General features: G+C 47.6%; 1 protein-coding gene across 1 annotated transcript in view; it reads left to right on the forward strand.

Annotated features, from left to right (window-relative positions):
* The first annotated feature begins 1,063 nt into the window (after positions 1 to 1,063).
* The window catches only part of LOC128698986 (transcription cofactor vestigial-like protein 3), a 128,395-nt gene continuing 105,139 nt past the window's right edge, over positions 1,064 to 24,319 (forward strand). The window contains exon 1 of the mRNA XM_053791487.2: positions 1,064 to 3,129. Coding sequence (XP_053647462.1) covers positions 3,022 to 3,129 — 108 coding nt within the window. The 5' untranslated portion in view covers positions 1,064 to 3,021. The remainder of the gene's footprint in view (positions 3,130 to 24,319) is intronic.

Consider the following 24,319-nt stretch of genomic DNA (forward strand, 5'->3'; position numbering starts at 1 on the left):
GGTGGTAGTAGTGTGATGGTCGGGGTAGGGGTGGTGGTGGTGGTGGTGGTGGTGGTGGTGGTGGTGGTGGTGGTGGTGGTGGTGGTGGTGGTGATGATGATGATGATGATGATGATGATGATGATGATGATGATGATGATGATGATGATGATGATGATGACGATGATGACGATGATGATGATGATGGTAGTAGTAGTTGTAGTCGTGGTGGTGGTGGGGAAACTTGTGGTGATGGGGGAAATGGTGATAATACTAGTGGCAATAACAGTAGAACTTGTGGTACTGGAGGTGGTTGTGTTGTAAGCAAAGGTAGTTTTTATTGGTTGAGGCAGTGTTATGAGAGGCTTGTAGTGTACTGGAACTTCACTAAACATCCTGCAATCACACTATGACAGTAAATTAATCTCTCAGTGTATATACCCTTATGTGTGGTACTGGGTGGTTGTGTTGATAAGGTCACAAATCGAAGGTGTGTACTCTTTATAACGTCTTGATAGCCTTGATATTGTGATAGTGGTGGTAGGGGAAGAGAATGGTGGTAACAGTGGTGGTCCTGGAGGGGAATGGGGGGTCTAGTACCCCATACTCCAGTTCCTGGACCCTCAGGTCCCGGACCCCGGCAGACCAGAGGGCCTGATGGAGCAATAACCACCCTCAACAAAGCCTTTAGGACTGCGCCGAATTCCGAAATGACGACAAAATGGCCGATCTAATGGACCATTCTTCGTCCTTCCTCGACCTCATAAGCTAATCAAAATATATTGCCACAATCAAAGCCTTCAGTCCCCTACCCCTTCAGTAAACAAAGCGCGGACCAATCACACGCCGGCCGGGCCTCACCACCACCAATCACTAGCGAGATTTTCAAACGACAGGCGGGCGCTCATTGGGCCCCGCCCCTCCCGCCTGGAATCTAGGTTATTGATTGGTTCCCGCCGGGTTGCCATGGCGACGCAAGAACAGTGGGACCGTTGACTGGTATTGACTTGAAACTATTGGATAAGAGGATAGTCCCAGAGGAAGATAATAATAGGCATTATCAGCTCAGATTAGTGGGCTGTGATCCAGACGGAGGAGCGCAGCGCGGCACCCACCTTACAGAATTCTAGGCCCGTGATTGACTGCGCGGCAGCCATGGCAAAAACTCGCGGTATTCCAGAGGCTCGCGCGAGCACTCCAGCAAGTTGATGGAAGGAAAGTAGAGTCTTGACGGCAGGATACGATCCGGGGGAATCCGAATCTACCTGGTCATCACCGCTACCTGCGACCCACAGCACAACTTTGGGGAAAAATTTGTGAACTTCGTGTCACTGGAATTAATTTACTCTTTATAAACAGTGAGAATTTAGCGGACTGAAAAAAAACATTGAAACCTATACATACTATTTTTAATTAATAATTAGTGCATTTAAATTTCATAAATATATTAGCTAAAAAAATATTAAAATTTGTTTCTCGAAATGACAATATAATTATTTAAAATATAGTGGTGATTTTTTATAGATTTTGTGCTGGATTTGTTACACGATATCCGTTCGTGAAGAAGTTAATGCAAATTACGGTTTTAAGTGATTGTCAGCAAAAAGTAATTTTGTGGTTTAAATTACGTCGTGAAATTATCGAGTGTGACAGTGTGTGAGGTGCAGCACCGAGGGTTGTTGATTCTTGAGTTAATGCCAGACACTGTGGTGTCAGCAAGCCATACACTGCGGTGTCAGCAAGCCATACACCGCAATGTCAGCAAGCCTTCACCATCCCCATAAATGCGCTCATCAGCCCTGATGTATTAACCTTTCGTCTGCGTCTTCCCAGGGTGGCACTGCCGTCACTAGCCTGTCGTCGACAGCCTCACCATCACCTCTATCTTAACCACCATCGTCGTCAGCAACAACCGCACCTGTGTCGTTACGTTAACCCACTCGTCACCGCAGCGACCACCCTCGGGAACTACCACTATGCCTGCCGACAGCCTGGTTAACCTACGCCAATAACCGCAAGAGGATCGTCAATTTAGAGAATTAACCTACGCCTGGATAACCAGCGCTTTTTCTACTCCCTAGAAATCTCCAAGGCCGCTAGCGGTCTTCCAATCACATGCGGCACTAGCATTCCCACATATAACCCTGTGGATACCGCCGCCGTGAATATAAACTCCACTAAATCTTGGAAATCTGCGAGCGGCTGCGGCATCCTGCGGCGTGGGATGTAACACTAGCGGTCGTAAATCAGCGTTAAGGATCGCCCTGCGGTCTGTGACAAGGTTCCTACTACACGAAGGACCCAACGCTGCCGACGACGCCAGATTACCATCTCCAGAAGTTGCTGACGAAGGCTCCTACCTCATAAACAGCACAGAACTTCTCCCCGAAGAAGAGCATGCAAGACGTGACTATCAAGGCTCCAGATAAACATCTGATACAATTGACGAGCGCACCTCTGACACAGTGACCATTAAAATGCTGTAATAAGAGAGAAGTGATGAGATATATCTCCAGAACAATTCTCAAGGGATGTCTCATTGAGACAGGTTACATAACAGAAAGATGAGAAAAATAAATTAATGAGACAGCAGGGGACACAGTGAGACTTAACGTGTCAATCTCCCCCCAAGAGATTAAAAAATGAAACGTAAATATATAACCAGTGAAAGGAAAATAGCGAAGTTATCGCTCTGAGGGAGACGCAGAGGTGGTTGTGGCGGCCCAGCCGGGTTAGTGCAATAGATAAAAAGATAGAAGAAAATACAGAGATTCCGTGAAGGCGCAGAACAGACCACAGTAGATAGAACAGAAATACAAGGGCTGCTTGAAGTACAGAAGTAGCTTGAAGCAGAAATAGTGTCAAAACTATCTACTGGAGTGTGTGCTCGCCGAACTGGAAGTGTGTGTGTTGAGGCTGATAATAGAGAGCCTGGTGGCCCTGAAGACTTAAGAGCGATCCTGCGAGGACTGAAGACTGACGGAGGAGGAGGAGGAGGAGGAGGAGGCGGCGGCGCAGAGAGGAGCAGGAGTGGAGTGGGGTATGGCGGGAGTCATGTATCAAGGATACGCTACATATCTACAGGCCTACCAGCGCCACTCCAATCCTTACTGTCCTACCACTCCTCTTGCACTCAACCACTATGACAAGGTAACCACCCTCTCGCACTCTTGTTGTCGCACTCCTGCGATGCGGCACAGGGATATACTTTACACTGACCTGGGTAACATACACAATTATAAACCAGTAATGTCACACTCGCACAACTACCAATCTCCGCACCTCTCACAGTCACTGTGAAAAGATGAATGTCACGCACTCTCGTTATGACAAGGAACCTGTCACTCTAAATCATTGTATATTTTGACACTAATCTTTAAAAGCTTAATCTCTCTCTCTCCCTCACACACACACACACACACACACACACACACACACACACACGATCAGTCCAAGAGTACGCAGAGCCGGGGTGGCGCCCACACACAATAAAACACACACAAAAAATCTCCAAAGCTTTACAACAAAACTAGTACCAGAGGTGGGAAGCAAAGGTTACATCGACAGACCACAACAACTAGAGGTCACAGAGCTAAAAGATAATAGAAAAACTAAGATAAACAAAATACATAGAAAATTTATATATATATATATATATATATATATATATATATATATATATATATATATATATATATATATATATATATATATATATATACGCTGTAAGGCCCTTACAGGTTTAGCGTTTCCCCATGTTAATAGACAATGATAGTGGGGGATATGTGGAGTTTAATGGGGAGAAGAAAGGTATATAGCTACCCATAGTCGCTTGTGGGAGGTCAGCGCCCCCGCGACCCGGTCCCAGACCAGGTCTCCAGATGGCTAGTCTGATCTGGCTGCTGGTCAGCAGTTATGGACCGTCTTAATGAGACATGTTAGTTACTCTTTCCACTTTGTAATAATAATAATTCAAATAAAATAATAATAATAATAATAATAACATAATATTATTATTTTAATATTACAAGTTGGTTTAGAAAAAAAACACAAGGACATATCTATCAGAGAATGTCTTAAAAGATATGACCAAGTGTCTGCTTACGTGTTTTATTTAAACCAACTTGTTGGATATTTATTACCAGGGTTTATAAAAATGTTACGAGTAAAAAGGAAATAAGAGCATCATTACTAGGCTGGTAGACAGTGATCACCCACTACTAGGCTGGTAGACAGTGATCACCCACTACTAGGCTGGTAGACAGCGATCACCCACTACTAGGCTGGTAGACAGTGATCACCCACTACTAGGCTGGTAGACAGCGATCACCCACTACTAGGCTGGTAGACAATGATCACCCACTACTAGGCTGGTAGACAGTGATCACCCACTACTAGGCTGGTAGACAGTGATCACCCACTACTAGGCTGGTAGACAGTGATCACCCACTACTAGGCTGGTAGACAGTGATCACCCACTACTAGGCTGGTAGACAGTGATCACCCACTACTAGGCTGGTAGACAGTGATCACCCACTACTAGGCTGGTAGACATTGATCACCCACTACTAGGCTGGTAGACAGCGATCACCCACTACTAGGCTGGTAGACAGTGATCACCCACTACTAGGCTGGTAGACAGTGATCACCCACTACTAGGCTGGTAGACAGTGATCACCCACTACTAGGCTGGTAGACAGTGATCACCCACTACTAGGCTGGTAGACAGCGATCACCCACTACTAGGCTGGTAGACAGTGATCACCCACTACTAGGCTGGTAGACAGTGATCACCCACTACTAGGCTGGTAGACAGTGATCACCCACTACTAGGCTGGTAGACAGCGATCACCCACTACTAGGCTGGTAGACAGTGATCACCCACTACTAGGCTGGTAGACAGTGATCACCCACTACTAGGCTGGTAGACAGCGATCACCCACTACTAGGCTGGTAGACAGTGATCACCCACTACTAGGCTGGTAGACAGTGATCACCCACTACTAGGCTGGTAGACAGCGATCACCCACTACTAGGCTGGTAGACAGCGATCACCCACTACTAGGCTGGTAGACAGTGATCACCCACTACTAGGCTGGTAGACAGCGATCACCCACTACTAGGCTGGTAGACAGCGATCACCCACTACTAGGCTGGTAGACAGTGATCACCCACTACTAGGCTGGTAGACAGTGATCACCCACTACTAGGCTGGTAGACAGCGATCACCCACTACTAGGCTGGTAGACAGCGATCACCCACTACTAGGCTGGTAGACAGCGATCACCCACTACTAGGCTGGTAGACAGTGATCACCCACTACTAGGCTGGTAGACAGTGATCACCCACTACTAGGCTGGTAGACAGCGAGCACCCACTACTAGGCTGGTAGACAGTGATCACCCACTACTAGGCTGGTAGACAGCGATCACCCACTACTAGGCTGGTAGACAGCGATCACCCACTACTAGGCTGGTAGACAGCGATCACCCACTACTAGGCTGGTAGACAGTGATCACCCACTACTAGGCTGGTAGACAGCGATCACCCACTACTAGGCTGGTAGACAGCGATCACCCACTACTAGGCTGGTAGACAGTGATCACCCACTACTAGGCTGGTAGACAGTGATCACCCATTACTAGGCTGGTAGACAGCGATCACCCACTACTAGGCTGGTAGACAGTGATCACCCACTACTAGGCTGGTAGACAGCGATCACCCACTACTAGGCTGGTAGACAGTGATCACCCACTACTAGGCTGGTAGACAGTGATCACCCACTACTAGGCTGGTAGACAGTGATCACCCACTACTAGGCTGGTAGACAGCGATCACCCACTACTAGGCTGGTAGACAGTGATCACCCACTACTAGGCTGGTAGACAGTGATCACCCACTACTAGGCTGGTAGACAGCGATCACCCACTACTAGGCTGGTAGACAGTGATCACCCACTACTAGGCTGGTAGACAGCGATCACCCACTACTAGGCTGGTAGACAGCGATCACCCACTACTAGGCTGGTAGACAGCGATCACCCACTACTAGGCTGGTAGACAGCGATCACCCACTACTAGGCTGGTAGACAGCGATCACCCACTACTAGGCTGGTAGACAGCGATCACCCACTACTAGGCTGGTAGACAGTGATCACCCACTACTAGGCTGGTAGACAGTGATCACCCACTACTAGGCTGGTAGACAGCGATCACCCACTACTAGGCTGGTAGACAGCGATCACCCACTACTAGGCTGGTAGACAGCGATCACCCACTACTAGGCTGGTAGACAGCGATCACCCACTACTAGGCTGGTAGACAGTGATCACCCACTACTAGGCTGGTAGACAGTGATCACCCAATACTAGGCTGGTAGACAGCGAGCACCCACTACTAGGCTGGTAGACAGTGATCACCCACTACTAGGCTGGTAGACAGCGATCACCCACTACTAGGCTGGTAGACAGCGATCACCCACTATTAGGCTGGTAGACAGCGATCACCCACTACTAGGCTGGTAGACAGTGATCACCCACTACTAGGCTGGTAGACAGTGATCACCCACTACTAGGCTGGTAGACAGCGATCACCCACTACTAGGCTGGTAGACAGTGATCACCCACTACTAGGCTGGTAGACAGTGATCACCCACTACTAGGCTGGTAGACAGCGATCACCCACTACTAGGCTGGTAGACAGTGATCACCCACTACTAGGCTGGTAGACAGCGATCACCCACTACTAGGCTGGTAGACAGCGATCACCCACTACTAGGCTGGTAGACAGCGATCACCCACTACTAGGCTGGTAGACAGCGATCACCCACTACTAGGCTGGTAGACAGCGATCACCCACTACTAGGCTGGTAGACAGCGATCACCCACTACTAGGCTGGTAGACAGTGATCACCCACTACTAGGCTGGTAGACAGTGATCACCCACTACTAGGCTGGTAGACAGCGATCACCCACTACTAGGCTGGTAGACAGCGATCACCCACTACTAGGCTGGTAGACAGCGATCACCCACTACTAGGCTGGTAGACAGCGATCACCCACTACTAGGCTGGTAGACAGTGATCACCCACTACTAGGCTGGTAGACAGTGATCACCCAATACTAGGCTGGTAGACAGCGAGCACCCACTACTAGGCTGGTAGACAGTGATCACCCACTACTAGGCTGGTAGACAGCGATCACCCACTACTAGGCTGGTAGACAGCGATCACCCACTATTAGGCTGGTAGACAGCGATCACCCACTACTAGGCTGGTAGACAGTGATCACCCACTACTAGGCTGGTAGACAGCGATCACCCACTACTAGGCTGGTAGACAGCGATCACCCACTACTAGGCTGGTAGACAGTGATCACCCACTACTAGGCTGGTAGACAGTGATCACCCATTACTAGGCTGGTAGACAGCGATCACCCACTACTAGGCTGGTAGACAGTGATCACCCACTACTAGGCTGGTAGACAGCGATCACCCACTACTAGGCTGGTAGACAGTGATCACCCACTACTAGGCTGGTAGACAGCGATCACCCACTACTAGGCTGGTAGACAGTGATCACCCACTACTAGGCTGGTAGACAGCGATCACCCACTACTAGGCTGGTAGACAGCGAGCACCCACTACTAGGCTGGTAGACAGCGATCACCCACTACTAGGCTGGTAGACAGTGATCACCCACTACTAGGCTGGTAGACAGTGATCACCCATTACTAGGCTGGTAGACAGCGATCACCCACTACTAGGCTGGTAGACAGTGATCACTCACTACTAGGCTGGTAGACAGTGATCACCCACTACTAGGCTGGTAGACAGTGATCACCCACTACTAGGCTGGTAGACAGTGATCACTCACTACTAGGCTGGTAGACTGCGATCACCCACTACTAGGCTGGTAGACTGCGATCACCCACTACTAGGCTGGTAGACAGTGATCACCCACTACTAGGCTGGTAGACAGTGATCACCCACTACTAGGCTGGTAGACAGCGATCACCCACTACTAGGCTGGTAGACAGTGATCACCCACTACTAGGCTGGTAGACAGTGATCACTCACTACTAGGCTGGTAGACAGCGATCACCCATTAGGCTGGTAGACAGTGATCACCCATTACTAGGCTGGTAGACAGTGATCACCCACTACTAGGCTGGTAGACAGTGATCACCCACTACTAGGCTGGTAGACAGTGATCACCCACTACTAGGCTGGTAGACAGCGATCACCCACTACTAGGCTGGTAGACAGTGATCACCCACTACTAGGCTGGTAGACAGCGATCACCCACTACTAGGCTGGTAGACAGTGATCACCCACTACTAGGCTGGTAGACAGCGATCACCCACTACTAGGCTGGTAGACAGTGATCACCCACTACTAGGCTGGTAGACAGTGATCACCCACTACTAGGCTGGTAGACAGCGATCACCCACTACTAGGCTGGTAGACAGCGATCACCCACGGAAGTCACCCTCACTCTCTTCTCTCATTGTGACTTGTTAATGGTACAAGTCGGTCCGAAACGTCGTCACACGTTTCTCTCTCCTATGTACAGGTTATGTGTGTGTTGTTCCAGAGTATATTGTGACTTTTCTGTTGTTCTTTGCTGTTAAATGTTTTGCACTCTGGCAAAACTATCGGAACAAGAACAACGGTAATATATAACAACAGAACCACAACAACAGCAACAAATAACCGCAACACAGCCACAACAAATAATAAAATTCTAGCAACACAACAATAAAAAACAGTACATCAACAAACAAGAAACAAGCAACACAACAAACAAGAAACAAGCAACACAACAAACAAGAAACAAGCAACACAACAAACAAGAAACAAGCAACACAACAAACAAGAAACAAGCAAACAAGCAGCACACAAGCAAGCAACAAAACAAACAAGAAACAAGCAACACAACAAACAAGAAACAAGCAACACAACAAACAAGAAACAAGCAACACAACAAACAAGAAACAAGCAACACAACAAACAAGAAACAAGCAACACAACAAACAAGAAACAAGCAACACAACAAACAAGAAACAAGCAACACAACAAACAAGAAACAAGCAAACAAGAAACAACAAACAAGAAACAAGCAACACAAACAAGAAACAAGCAACACAACAAACAAGAAACAAGCAACACAACAAACAAGAAACAAGCAACACAACAAACAAGAAACAAGCAACACAACAAACAAGAAACAAGCAACACAACAAACAAGAAACAAGCAACACAACAAACAAGAAACAAGCAACACAACAAACAAGAAACAAGCAACACAACAAACAAGAAACAAGCAACACAACAAACAAGAAACAAGCAACACAACAAACAAGAAACAAGCAACACAACAAACAAGAAACAAGCAACACAACAAACAAGAAACAAGCAACACAACAAACAAGAAACAAGCAACACAACAAACAAGAAACAAGCAACACAACAAACAAGAAACAAGGAACACAACAAACAAGAAACAAGCAACACAACAAACAAGAAACAAGCAACACAACAAACAAGAAACAAGCAACACAACAAACAAGAAACACAACAAACAAGAAACAAGCAACACAACAAACAAGAAACAAGCAACACAACAAACAAGAAACAAGCAGCACAACAAACAAGAAACAAGCAACACAACAAACAAGAAACAAGAAACACAACAAACAAGAAACAAGCAACACAACAAACAAGAAACAAGCAACACAACAAACAAGAAACAAGCAACACAACAAACAAGAAACAAGCAACACAACAAACAAGAAACAAGAAACACAACAAACAAGAAACAAGCAACACAACAAACAAGAAACAAGCAACACAACAAACAAGAAACAAGCAACACAACAAACAAGAAACAAGCAACACAACAAACAAGAAACAAGCAACACAACAAACAAGAAACAAGCAACACAACAAACAAGAAACAAGCAACACAACAACAACAGCACTTAACCGCCACCAACAAATAAAACATAAAAAGACACAAATGCAACAACAAAACAAACACTGTCACCAGCAACAAGTAAAACAAGAACAAAGAACACAAACACCACCATCACCAAATAAAGAAGCAAAATAGCACTAACAAATAAAACAAACAAAACAAGTAAAACGCAAACACCAGTAACAACACCAGCAAAAACACCAGCAACAATACCAGTAAAACACCAGAAAAAAAACACCAGCAAAAACCACCAGCAACAATATCAGTAAAACACCAACAATAACACCAGCAAAACACTAGTAACACCAGTAAAAACACCAGTAAAACTATAGTAAAAACACCAATAAAAACAGCAAAGCAGTAAAAACACCAACAAAAGAATCAGAAAAACACTAGTAAAACACCAGTAAAACACCATTAAAATCAATAAAACCTCCAGTAAGATCACCTGCAAAATCGCCGGTAAAAAACACCAGCAAAATCACCAGTAAAAACACCAGTAAAACAAAAACTAAATGAAATAAAACAATTAAATGAACAAATAAAACAAAAACACACCGACATAATAAACAAAACTCAAACAACAACAACAATAACAAATAAAACACAAACGAGATTAACAAAAAGAACAGCAACAAATAAAAAACAAAAACAAAAACAAATAAAACACGAACACAGCACAAAAAAATATCAATGCCACTAACAAAATAAGAAATAAAACACAAAGAAACAAACACAATCACTAACAAGATAAAAAAACAATCACTAACAAGATAAAAAACAATCACTAACAAGATATAAAACAATCACTAACAAGATATAAAACAATCACTAACAAGATATAAAACAATCACTAACAAGATATAAAACAATCACTAACAAGATATAAAACAATCACTAACAAGATATAAAACAATCACTAACAAGCTATAAAACAATCACTAACAAGCTATAAAACAATCACTAACAAGATATAAAACAATCACTAACAAGATAAAAAATCACTAACAAGATATACAACAATCACTAACAAGATATAAAACAATCACTAACAAGATATAAAACAATCACTAACAAGATATAAAACAATCACTAACAAGATATAAAACAATCACTAACAAGATAAAAAAACAATCACTAACAAGATATAAAACAATCACTAACAAGATAAAAAAACAATCAATAACAAGATATAAAACAATCACTAACAAGATAAAAAACAACAATCAATAACAAAATATAAAACAATCACTAACAAGATAAAAAACAATCACTAACAAGATATAAAACAATCACTAACAAGATAAAAAAAACAATCAATAACAAGATATAAAACAATCACTAACAAGATAAAAAAACAATCAATAACAAGATATAAAACAATCACTAATAAGATATAAAACAATCACTAACAAGATGTAAAACAATCACTAACAAGATATAAAACAATCACTAATAAGATATAAAACAATCACTAACAAGATATAAAACAATCACTAAGATATAAAACAATCACTAACAAGATATAAAACAATCACTAAGATAAAAAAATCACTAACAAGATATACAACAATCACTAACAAGATAAAAAAACAATCAATAACAAGATATAAAACAATCACTAACAAGATATAAAACAATCACTAAGATATAAAACAATCACGAACAAGATATAAAACAATCACTAAGATATAAAACAATCACTAACAAGATAAAAAAACAATCGCTAACAAGATAAAAAACAATCACTAACAAGATAAAAACAATCAATAACAAGATATAAAACAATCACTAACAAAAAAAAGTAAAACACGAATAAAAACAGAAAAAAACACTTGAAGGCCATTTATAAGAGGAAACGTTTCGCCCAGACTGAATGCTTCATAATAACAGAAGAAAGGAGGAACACTGCAGCAGGCCTACTGGCCTATGTGTGTAGACAAATGGTTCAGAGAACCGACAAGTTGATAAATTAGACACATGTGCAACATTTGGGTATCTTCATTATAGAACCGGTTCACCAGTCAGTGGCTTCATCAGTCCAGTATAAAGAATAATAGTGAAATCAGGAGAGGAGGCCACCAGTCCCTCAGCCTATAGTTGATGTAATCAGTCCATCAGTCTTGAAAAGATTGATTATATCGACTCCAGACTGTGGGACCAATTACCCCATTTTCTGATTTTCACTATTTTTTTTTTTTTGTAATGGACTGATGAAGCCATTAGTGTGGTGAAGGGTTTTCACGGTACACACAAGTGTTGTATATGTGTCAAATTTTTCCCGCATTTTGACTGTTTTATTTTTCAACAGCGGGAATGAGACAGGTGTTTTTCAAACACCTGTCTCACTTTCGTCAAAACAGCTGTTAAACACCTCTTCTGGAGACGATTCACAACACAAAAAATCGGTTATAAGGCACTGTGGACGGAGATGGTCGGAGCGTCGGCGGTAGTAGTCGGAGCGTCGAAGACAGTCGGAGCGTCGAAGACAGTCGGAGCGTCGACACTTTGTCTCTATCTTGTTCACAAGGGACAGACTCACACCTGTCACCACAGAGCATATCTGTAACTACAGCACAGTGTTACATCTGTAGTACAGCACAGTGTTACATCTGTAGTACAGCACAGTGTTACATTTGTAGTACAGCACAGTGTTACATCTATAACTACACCAGTGTTACACCTGTAAGAACAGCACAGTGTTACACCTGTAACAGCATCACAGTGTTACACCTGTAACAGCAGCACAGTGTTACACCTGTAAGAACAGCACAGTGTTACACCTGTAAGAACAGCACAGTGTTACACCTGTAACAGCAGCACAGTGTTACACCTGTAACAACAGCACAGTGTTACACCTGTAACAACAGCACAGTGTTACACCTGTAACAACAGCACAGTGTTACACCTGTAACAACAGCATAGTGTTACACCTGTAACAACAGCACAGTATTACACCTGTAACAAGTGTTACGCCCTTAACAAGAGCACAGTGTTACACCTGTAACAACACAGTGTTACACCTGTAACAACAGCACAGTGTTACACCTGTAACAACAGCACAGTGTTACACCTGTAACAACAACACAGCATTACATCTGTAACAACACAGTGTTACACCTGTAACAACAGCACAGTGTTACACCTGTAAGAACAGCACTGTTACACCTGTAAGAACAGCACAGTGTTACACCTGTAAGAACAGTGTTACACCTTTAAGAACAGCACAGTGTTACACCTGTAAGAACAGTACAGTGTTACACCTGTAACAGCAGCACAGTGTTACACCTGTAACAACAGCACAGTGTTACACCTGTAACAACAACACAGTGTTACACCTGTAACAACAGCACAGTGTTACACCTGTAACAATAGCACAATGTTACACCTGTAACAAAAGCACAGTGTTACACCTGTAACAACAGCACAGTGTTACACCTGTAACAACAGCACAGTGTTACACCTGTAACAACAACACAGTATTACATCTGTAACAACACAGTGTTACACCTGTAACAACAGCACAGTGTTACACCTGTAAGAACAGCACTGTTACACCTGTAAGAACAGCACAGTGTTACACCTGTAAGAACAGTGTTACACCTGTAAGAACAGCACAGTGTTACACCTGTAAGAACAGCACAGTGTTACACCTGTAACAGCAGCACAGTGTTACACCTGTAACAACAGCACAGTGTTACACCTGTAACAGCAGCACAGTGTTACACCTGTAACAACAACACAGTGTTACACCTGTAACAACAGCACAGTGTTACACCTGTAACAATAGCACAATGTTACACCTGTAACAAAAGCACAGTGTTACACCTGTAACAACAGCACAGTGTTACACCTGTAAGAACAGCATAGTGTTACACCTGTAACAACAGCACAGTATTACACCTGTAACAAGTGTTACGCCCTTAACAAGAGCACAGTGTTACACCTGTAACAACAGCACAGTGTTACACCTGTAACAACAGCAGTGTTACACCTGTAACAACAACACAGTATTACATCTGTAACAACACAGTGTTTCCCTGTAACAACAGCACAGTGTTACACCTGTAAGAACAGCACTGTTACACCTGTAAGAATAGCACAGTGTTACACCTGTAAGAACAGTGTTACACCTGTAAGAACAGCACAGTGTTACACCTGTAAGAACAGTGTTACACCTGTAAGAACAGCACAGTGTTACACCTGTAAGAACAGTGTTACACCTGTAACAGCAGCACAGTGTTACACCTGTAACAACAACACAGTATTACACCTGTAACAACACAGTGTTACAACTGTAACAACACAGTATTACACCTGTAACAACACAGTGTTACAACTGTAACAACACAGTGTTACACCTGTAACAACACAGTGTTACAACTGTAACAACAACACAGTATTACACCTGTAACAACACAGTGTTACAACTGTAACAACAACACAGTATTACACCTGTAACAACACAGTGTTACAACTGTAACAACAACACAGTATTACACCTGTAACAACACAGTGTTACAACTGTAACAACAACACAGTATTACACCTGTAACAACACAGTGTTACAACTGTAACAACAACACAGTATTACACCTGTAAGTACAGAACACAACATCAAATCAACAAAGAATGATGATAGGTAGATTATAACGCTCAACTGATTTACCTATTGGCCGAGTGGCAAGGCTAATTGATGACGGTAGAATGGTAGAGGTAGACAGGTTGAACAGGCAGTCACACACTAACAACTCCATTCCACCGTAGAGCTGCAACTCCCCGGCTTCGCCTGGAGCCGGTCAGCCTAAATAAGGCTCAACTAGACCGTGTTTTTTTTTACACCCTCTGTTGTTGTGTATACGTGTGACGCCCTTAATGTGCGTCTTTGGATGTCGACCCGCTGAGGGATAGCTGCGGCGGTGCCTTATTTAGGATTCTGGTGACTGGGGAATTGCATTAAGTATCCCCCGAAAGGGATACTTCTGAGTGGTTGATCGGTTTTTTTCCTTCCCTTCCTCTAGGGATTTTATCGTTTATAAGCCGAGAATGCGTGAACCGATGGGTTTCAAATTTTGGACGCTAGTGTGCCGGGTTGGAAGGAAGGGTTGGCGCATGTGCTAGCTGGGTTGGAAGGGTTGGTGCATGTGCTAGCTGGGTTGGAAGGGTTGGCGCATGTGCTAGCTGGGTTGGAAGGGTTGGCGCATGTGCTAGCTAGGTTGGAAGGGTTGGCACATGTGCTAGCTGGGTTGGAAGGGTTGGTGCATGTGCTAGCTGGGTTGAAAGGGTTGGCGCATGTGCTAGCTGGGTTGGAAGGGTTGGTGCATGTGCTACCTGGGTTGGTACATGTGCTAGCTGGGTTGGAAGGGTTGGTGCATGTGCTAGCTGGGTTGGAAGGGTTGGTGCATGTGCTACCTGGGTTGGTACATGTGCTACCTGGGTTGGTACATGTGCTAGCTGGGTTGGTACATGTGCTAGCTGGGTTGGAAGGGTTGGCGCATGTGCTAGCAGGTTTGGAAGGGTTGGTGCATGTACTAGCTGGGTTGGATGGGTTGGCACATGTGCTAGCTGGGTTGGAATGGTTGGCGCATGTGCTAGCTGGGTTGGAAGGGTTGGTGCATGTGCTAGCTGGGTTGGATGGGTTGGCACATGTGCTAGCTGGGTTGGAAGGAAGGGTTGGCACATGTGCTAGCTGGGTTGGAAGGAAGGGTTGGCACATGTGCTAGCTGGGTTGGAAGGAAGGGTTGGTGCATGTACTAGCTGGGTTGGAAGGAAGGGTTGGCACATGTGCTAGCTGGGTTGGAAGGAAGGGTTGGCACATGTGCTAGCTGGGTTGGAAGGAAGGGTTGGCACATGTGCTAGCTGGGTTGGAAGGAAGGGTTGGCACATGTGCTAGCTGGGTTGGAAGGAAGGTTGGCACATGTGCTAGCTGGGTTGGAAGGAAGGGTTGGCACATGTGCTAGCTGGGTTGGAAGGAAGGGTTGGCAGATGTGCTAGCTGGGTTGGCGCATGTGCTAGCTGGGTTGGCGCATGTGCTAGTTGGGTTGGCGCATGTGCTAGCTGGGTTGGCGCATGTGCTAGCTAGGTTGGCATATGTGCTAGCTAGGTTGGCGCATGTGCTAGCTGGGTTGGCGCATGTGCTAGCTGGGTTGGCGCATGTGCTAGCTGGGTTGGCGCATGTGCTAGCTAGGTTGGCGCATGTGCTAGCGCGCATGTGCTAGCTGGATTGGCGCATGTGCTAGCTAGGTTGGCGCATGTGCTAGCTAGGTTGGCGCATGTGCTAGCTGGGTTGGCGCATGTGCTAGCTGGGTTGGCGCATGTGCTAGCCGGGTTGGCGCATGTGCTAGCTGGGTTGGCGCATGTGCTAGCTGGGTTGGCGCATGTGCTAGCTGGGTCGGCACATGTGCTAGCTGGGTCGGCACATGTGCTAGCTAGGTTGGCGCATGTGCTAGCTAGGTTGGCGCATGTGCTAGCTGGGTTGGCGCATGTGCTAGCTGGGTTGGCGCATGTGCTAGCTAGGTTGGCGCATGTGCTAGCTGGGTTGGCGCATGTGCTAGCTGGGTTGGCGCATGTGCTAGCTGGGTTGGCGCATGTGCTAGCTAGGTTGGCGCATGTGCTAGCTAGGTTGGCGCATGTGCTAGCTGGGTTGGCGCAAGTGCTAGCTGGGTTGGCGCATGTGCTAGCTGGGTTGGCGCAAGTGCTAGCTGGGTTGGCGCATGTGCTAGCTGGGTTGGCACATGTGCTAGCTGGGTTGGCGCATGTGCTAGCTGGGTTGGCGCATGTGCTAGCTGGCTAGCTGGGTTGGCGCAAGTGCTAGCTAGGTTGGCGCATGTGCTAGCTGGGTTGGCGCATGTGCTAGCTGGGTTGGCGCATGTGCTAGCTGGGTTGGCGCATGTGCTAGCTGGGTTGGCGCATGTGCTAGCTGGGTTGGCGCATGTGCTAGCTAGGTTGGCGCATGTGCTAGCTGGGTTGGCGCATGTGCTAGCTGGGTTGGCGCATGTGCTAGCTGGGTTGGCGCATGTGCTAGCTGGGTTGGCGCATGTGCTAGCTGGGTCGGCACATGTGCTAGCTAGGTTGGCGCATGTGCTAGCTGGGTTGGCGCATGTGCTAGCTGGGTTGGCGCATGTGCTAGCTAGGTTGGCGCATGTGCTAGCTAGGTTGGCGCATGTGCTAGCTGGGTTGGCGCATGTGCTAGCTGGGTCGCTGTGCTAGCTGCTAGGGTTGGCGCATGTGCTAGCTGGGTTGGCGGCACTGGGTCGGCATGTGCTAGCTAGGTTGGCGCATGTGCTAGCTGGGTCGGTGCTATGTGCTAGCTAGGTTGGCGCATGTGCTAGCTGGGTCGGCTATGTGCTAGCTAGGTTGGCGCATTGGCGCATGTGCTAGCTGGGTCGGCACATGTGCTAGCTAGGTTGGCGCATGTGCTAGCTGGGTTGGCGCATGTGCTAGCTGGGTTGGCGCATGTGCTAGCTGGGTTGGCGCATGTGCTAGCTGGGTTGTGCGCATGTGCTAGCTGGGTCGGCACATGTGCGCATGTGCTAGCTGGGTTGGCGCATGTGCTAGCTAGGTTGGCGCATGTGCTAGCTGGGTTGGCGCATGTGCTAGCTGGGTTGGCGCATGTGCTAGCTGGGTTGGCGCATGTGCTAGCTGGGTTGGCGCATGTGCTAGCTGGGTTGGCGCATGTGCTAGCTAGGTTGGCGCATGTGCTAGCTGGGTTGGCGCATGTGCTAGCTAGGTTGGCGCATGTGCTAGCTAGGTTGGCGCCTGTGCTGGGTTGGCGCATGCTAGCGCATGTGCTAGCTGGGTTGGCGCATGTGCTAGCTGGGTTGGCGCATGTGCTAGCTGGGTTGGCGCATGTGCTAGCTGGGTCGGCACATGTGCTAGCTGGGTCGGCACATGTGCCAGCTGGGTTGACGCAAGTGCTAGCTGGGTTGGCGCATGTGCTAGCTGGGTTGGCGCATGTGCTAGCTGGGTCGGCACATGTGCTAGCTGGGTTGGCGCATGTGCTAGCTGGGTTGGCGCATGTGCTAGCTGGGTCGGCACATGTGCTAGCTAGGTTGGCGCATGTGCTAGCTGGGTTGGCGCATGTGCTAGCTGGGTTGGCGCATGTGCTAGCTGGGTTGGCGCATGTGCTAGCTGGGTTGGCGCATGTGCTAGCTGGGTCGGCACATGTGCTAGCTAGGTTGGCGCATGTGCTAGCTGGGTTGGCGCATGTGCTAGCTGGGTTGGCGCATGTGCTAGCTGGGTCGGCACATGTGCTAGCTAGGTTGGCGCATGTGCTAGCTGGGTTGGCGCATGTGCTAGCTAGGTTGGCGCATGTGCTAGCTAGGTTGGCGCATGTGCTAGCTAGGTTGGCGCATGTGCTAGCTAGGTTGGCGCATGTGCTAGCTGGGTTGGCGCATGTGCTAGCTGGGTCGGCACATGTGCTAGCTAGGTTGGCGCATGTGCTAGCTGGGTTGGCGCATGTGCTAGCTGGGTCGGCACATGTGCTAGCTGGGTTGGCGCATGTGCTAGCTGGGTCGGCACATGTGCTAGCTGGGTTGGCGCATGTGCTAGCTGGGTCGGCACATGTGCTAGCTGGGTTGGCGCATGTGCTAGCTGGGTTGGCGCATGTGCTAGCTGGGTCGGCACATGTGCTAGCTAGGTTGGCGCATGTGCTAGCTGGGTTGGCGCATGTGCTAGCTGGGTTGGCGCATGTGCTAGCTGGGTTGGCGCATGTGCTAACTGGGTCGGCACATGTGCTAGCTAGGTTGGCGCATGTGCTAGCTGGGTTGGCGCATGTGCTAGCGGGGTTGGCGCATGTGCTAGCTGGGTTGGCGCATGTGCTAGCTGGGTCGGCACATGTGCTAGCTAGGTTGGCGCATGTGCTAGCTGGGTTGGCGCATGTGCTAGCTGGGTTGGCGCATGTGCTAGCTGGGTTGGCGAATGTGATAGCTCGGTTGGCTCATGTGCGAGCTGGGTGGGCGCATGTGCTAGCTGGGTTGGCGCATGTGCTAGCTGGGTTGGCGCATGTGCTAGCTGGGTCGGCACATGTGCTAGCTGGGTTGGCGCATGTGCTAGCTGGGTCGGCACATGTGCTAGCTGGGTTGGCGCATGTGCTAGCTGGGTTGGCGCATGTGCTAGCTGGGTCGGCACATGTGCTAGCTAGGTTGGCGCATGTGCTAGCTGGGTTGGCGCATGTGCTAGCTGGGTCGGCACATGTGCTAGCTAGGTTGGCGCATGTGCTAGCTGGGTCGGCACATGTGCTAGCTAGGTTGGCGCATGTGCTAGCTGGGTCGGCACATGTGCTAGCTAGGTTGGCGCATGTGCTAGCTGGGTCGGCACATGTGCTAGCTAGGTTGGCGCATGTGCTAGCTGGGTTGGCGCATGTGCTAGCTGGGTCGCATGTGCTATGTGCTAGCTAGGTAGGCGCATGTGCTAGCTGGGTTGGCGCATGTGCTAGCTGGGTTGGCGCATGTGCTAGCTGGGTTGGCGCATGTGCTAGCTGGGTCGGCACATGTGCTAGCTAGGTTGGCGCATGTGCTAGCTGGGTTGGCGCATGTGCTAGCTAGGTTGGCGCATGTGCTAGCTGGGTTGGCGCATGTGCTAGCTGGGTCGGCACATGTGCTAGCTGGGTTGGCGCATGTGCTAGCTGGGTCGGCACATGTGCTAGCTGGGTTGGCGCATGTGCTAGCTGGGTTGGCGCATGTGCTAGCTGGGTCGGCACATGTGCTAGCTGGGTCGGCACATGTGCTAGCTGGGTAGGCACATGTGCTAGCTGGGTCGGCCCCTGTGCTAGCTGGGTCGGCCCATGTGCTAGCTGGGTCGGCACATGTGCTAGCTGGGTTGGCTCATGTGCTAGCTGGGTCGGCTCATGTGCTAGCTGGGTAGGCACATGTGCTAGCTGGGTCGGCACATGTGCTAGCTGGGTCGGCACATGTGCTAGCTGGGTCGGCACATGTGCTAGCTGGGTCGGCACATGTGCTAGCTGGGTCGGCACATGTGCTAGCTGGGTCGGCACATGTGCTAGCTGGGTTGGCACATGTGCTAGCTGGGTTGGCGCATGTGCTAGCTGGGTCGGCACATGTGCTAGCTGGGTCGGCACATGTGCTAGCTGGGTTGGCACATGTGCTAGCTGGGTTGGCGCATGTGCTAGCTGGGTTGGCGCATGTGCTAGTGGCAGCTCCTGGATTTTATGTACAACATTTCTCGGTTTTCGGTTATGATTTTTTGCGATGACTCAAGAAATTTTGTTCTGTTCGAAATAGATTCTTTTTCTTCTTCCCCAGTCCTCCTCCACCGCCATCACTATTACCACTATCACCACCACCACCACTACCACTTCTATCACCATCACTATCAACACCACTACCATCAATATCACCACCACTACCACCATCACTGTCAACACCACTACCATCATTAACGTCACTACCACCACTACCACCATTACTATCACCATCACTATCACCACCACCATCACTACCACCACCATCGCTAACACTGCTATCACCATCACTATCACCACCACCATCAGTACCTCAGCCACCATCGCAATCACCACCATCACTACCACCATCGCTACCATTATCACTACCATCACTATCACCATCACTTTCACCATCACTATAGCTATCACCACCACTAGCATCACCACTATCACGATCACCATCACTACCGCCACCACTATCACCACCACCACTATCACCATCAGTATCACCACTGCCATCACCATCACTACCACCACCACTACCGTCATCACTACCACCATCACTACCACCACCATCACCATCACCACCACCGCCATCACTACCATCACCACCGCCAACACTATCACCACCACCACTATCACCATCAGTATCACCACTACCATCACCATCACTACCACCATCACCACCACTACTACTACCACCACTATCACCATCACTATCACCACTGCCAACACAACCATCACTATCACCACCACTATCACCACCACCACCACCAGCACCGCCACCACCACCACCAGCATCACCACCAGCACCACCACCAGCAGCACCGCCACCAGCACCACCACCACCACCAGCACCGCCACCAGCACCGCCACCAGCAGTCTCACAAAAGGACAACATATAACAGGTCAAAGGAAACAAAGTTGGGTCTACTTTCTAAAGCTCCCAAACATTAACATTCTGGCAGACACGTTAGCTGCCTTGGTGCTCTTGTTGGGTGCTCCACACACTTGTTGGGTGCTCCACACACTTTTTGGGTGCTCCACACACTTGTTGGGTGCTCCACTCATACACTTGTTGGGTGCTCCACTCACACACTTGTTGGGTGCTCCACACAATTGTTGGGCGCTCCACACACTTGTTGGGTGCTCCACTCACACACTTGTTGGGTGCTCCACACAATTGTTGGGCGCTCCACACACTTGTTGGGTGCTCCACTCACACACTTGTTGGGTGCTTGTTACAAAAAAACGCGATTTCTAATAAGCTTAGAGATCTCCAGTGAATACTAGAAAGGACTGCCCTTCTAACATTCAGCCTGTTACTGGGGTTTCGTAACAAGTAGTCAGTAAGTATCCTGGACTAATTATCCAATGGAATTCAGTAAGAATTATTAGTGCTTCAGGATTACAACTGGTAGGCTACTAACTAGAGAAATTAAAATTTATTAAGTTTATTAATAATAATGTCTAGAGGTATAAGATAAAAGTAAATTAATAAATTGAATAATATATAGGATACAAGTTGCTACACTTCTCTCGTGTACAGTAGTGTGGTGCTGAAGGCACATATCACATTTATACGTCTTAAGTATCGTCTGGTACATTAACATTTAATAATACAATATACAAATAAGTTTGTGTGTGTGTAAGTGCTCTAAATAGTTCGCTATGTCTCACGAGTCGACTAGACTTAAGCCAGTGACTAAGTCCTCACATTAACTAACTTCTTGGCCACCTGACAATAAGAACAGCTTGCTTGAACAATAAAACTACTGCTAAGCCGAACAACAATATAACAAGCAACAGCGACACAATCAGGATCAAGGAGATAATATAACAACACTAAGTAGGAACCATCAGCAGATCCTCCACAAAAGTCACAAAACTCCCATACTACTGAATCTAAGTTCAGCATAAGAAAATCCCCGACTGTGACAGTACACAGATACCAGTACAAATTAGGTCAGAAGCTACAGCTCAGGACCTGAGTTTCTCAGAGTGTCTATGTGACACACAACCTCAGTACAACGTCTAAAATCACTAAGTCTAGACAATGTGTGAACAGTTCTACAGAACCAACAACAAGAAAGAGACAAAGACGATCTCCCAACAAGGGCCAATAAGGGAGAGTTAGGCACGTCTTGTCAGGAATACATCTAACCACCAAGAGAGTCTAGCCCAGACTGACTACTCCAGGCGAGGTGTGAACACCCCCCCCCTCGATCACGTGATAGCTCCGTGGACAGTTGCTGCCCAGCAACACCGAGAAGCCGGCAGAGTAACGAGCCACAAGCGATAATTACAGTAGTTAGACAATCAAGACTTGAACTATGACCACATAATATATGAAGGTTACATCCTACCTAACAATATAACTAAGACAAATAATAATATAAAGCAATATATTTACGATTTAGCTAATATCGCAAATATAAGCAATATAAAATTATATGAAAAGGTAATATACATTATATACATTGTGACCCATTCAGGGGTTGAAACAGTGCTCCACTCACTTGTTTGGTTCTCCACTCACACACTTGTTGGGTGCTTCACTCACACACTTGTTGGGTGCTCCACTCACACACTTGTTGGGTGCTCCACTCACACACTTGTTGGGTGCTCCACTCACACACTTGTTGGGTGCTCCACTCACACACTTGTTGGGTGCTCCACTCACACACTTGTTGGGTGCTCCACTCACACACTTGTTGGGTGCTCCACTCACTTGTTTGGTTCTCCACTCACACACTTGTTGGGTGCTCCACTCACTTGTTTGGTTCTCCACTCACACACTTGTTGGGTGCTCCACTCACTTGTTTGGTTCTCCACTCACACACTTGTTGGGTGCTCCACTCACTTGTTGGGTGCTCCACTCACACACTTGTTGGGTGTTCCACTCACTTGTTGGGTGCTCCACTCACACACTTGTTGGGTGCTCCACACACTTGTTGGGAGCTCCACACACTTGTTGGGAGCTCCACTCACACACTTGTTGGGTGCTCCACTCACACACTTGTTGGGTGCTCCACTCACACACTTGTTGGGTGCTCCACTCACACACTTGTTGGGTGCTCCACTCACACACTTGTTGGGTGCTCCCCTCACACACTTGTTGGGTGCTCCACTCGTTGGGTGCTCCCCTCACACACTTGTTGGGTGCTCCACTCACACACTTGTTGGGTGCTCCACTCACATACCTGTTGGGTGCTCCCCTCACACACTTGTTGGATGCTCCCCTCACACACTTGTTGGGTGCTCCCCTCACACACTTGTTGGGTGCTCCACTCACACACTTGTTGGGTGATCCACTCGTTGGGTGCTCCCCTCACACACTTGTTGGGCGCTCCACTCACACACTTGTTGGGTGATCCACTCGTTGGGTGCTCCCCTCACACACTTGGGTGCTCCACTCACACACTTGTTGGGTGCTCCACTCACATACCTGTTGGGTGCTCCCCTCACACACTTGTTGGGTGCTCCCCTAACACTTGTTGGGTGCTCCACTCACACACTTGAGTGATCCACTCGTTGGGTGCTCCTCTCACACACTTGTTGGGTGCTCCACCCACACAGTGTGTTGGGTGCTCCACTCACACACTTGTTGGGTGCTCCACTCACTTGTTGGGTGCTTCACTCACACACTTGTTGGGTGCTCCACTCACTTGTTGGGTGCTTCACTCACACACTTGTTGGGTGCTCCACTCACACACTTGTTGGGTGATCCATTTACACACTTGTTGGGTGTTCCAATCACACACTTGTTAGGTGCTCCACTCACACACTTGTTGGGTGCTCCACTCATTTGTTGGGTGCTCCACTCACACACCTGTTGGGTGCTCCACTCACACACTTGTTGGGTGCTCCACTCACACACTTGTTGGGTGCTCCACTCACACACTTGTTGGGTGCTCCACTCACACACTTGTTGGGTGCTCCACTCACACACTTGTTGGGTGCTCCACTCACACACTTGTTGGGTGCTCCACTCACATACTTGTTGGGTGCTCCACTCACATACTTGTTGGGTGCTCCACTCACACACTTGGGTGCTCTACTCACACACTTGTTGGGTGCTCCACTCACTTGTTGGGTGCTCCACTCACACACTTGTTGGGTGCTCCACTCACACACTTGTTGGGTGCTCCACTCACACACTTGTTGGGTGCTCCACTCACA

This window comes from Cherax quadricarinatus, chromosome 55 (genome assembly GCF_038502225.1).
Source record: "Cherax quadricarinatus isolate ZL_2023a chromosome 55, ASM3850222v1, whole genome shotgun sequence".
Classification (NCBI taxonomy): domain Eukaryota; kingdom Metazoa; phylum Arthropoda; class Malacostraca; order Decapoda; family Parastacidae; genus Cherax; species Cherax quadricarinatus.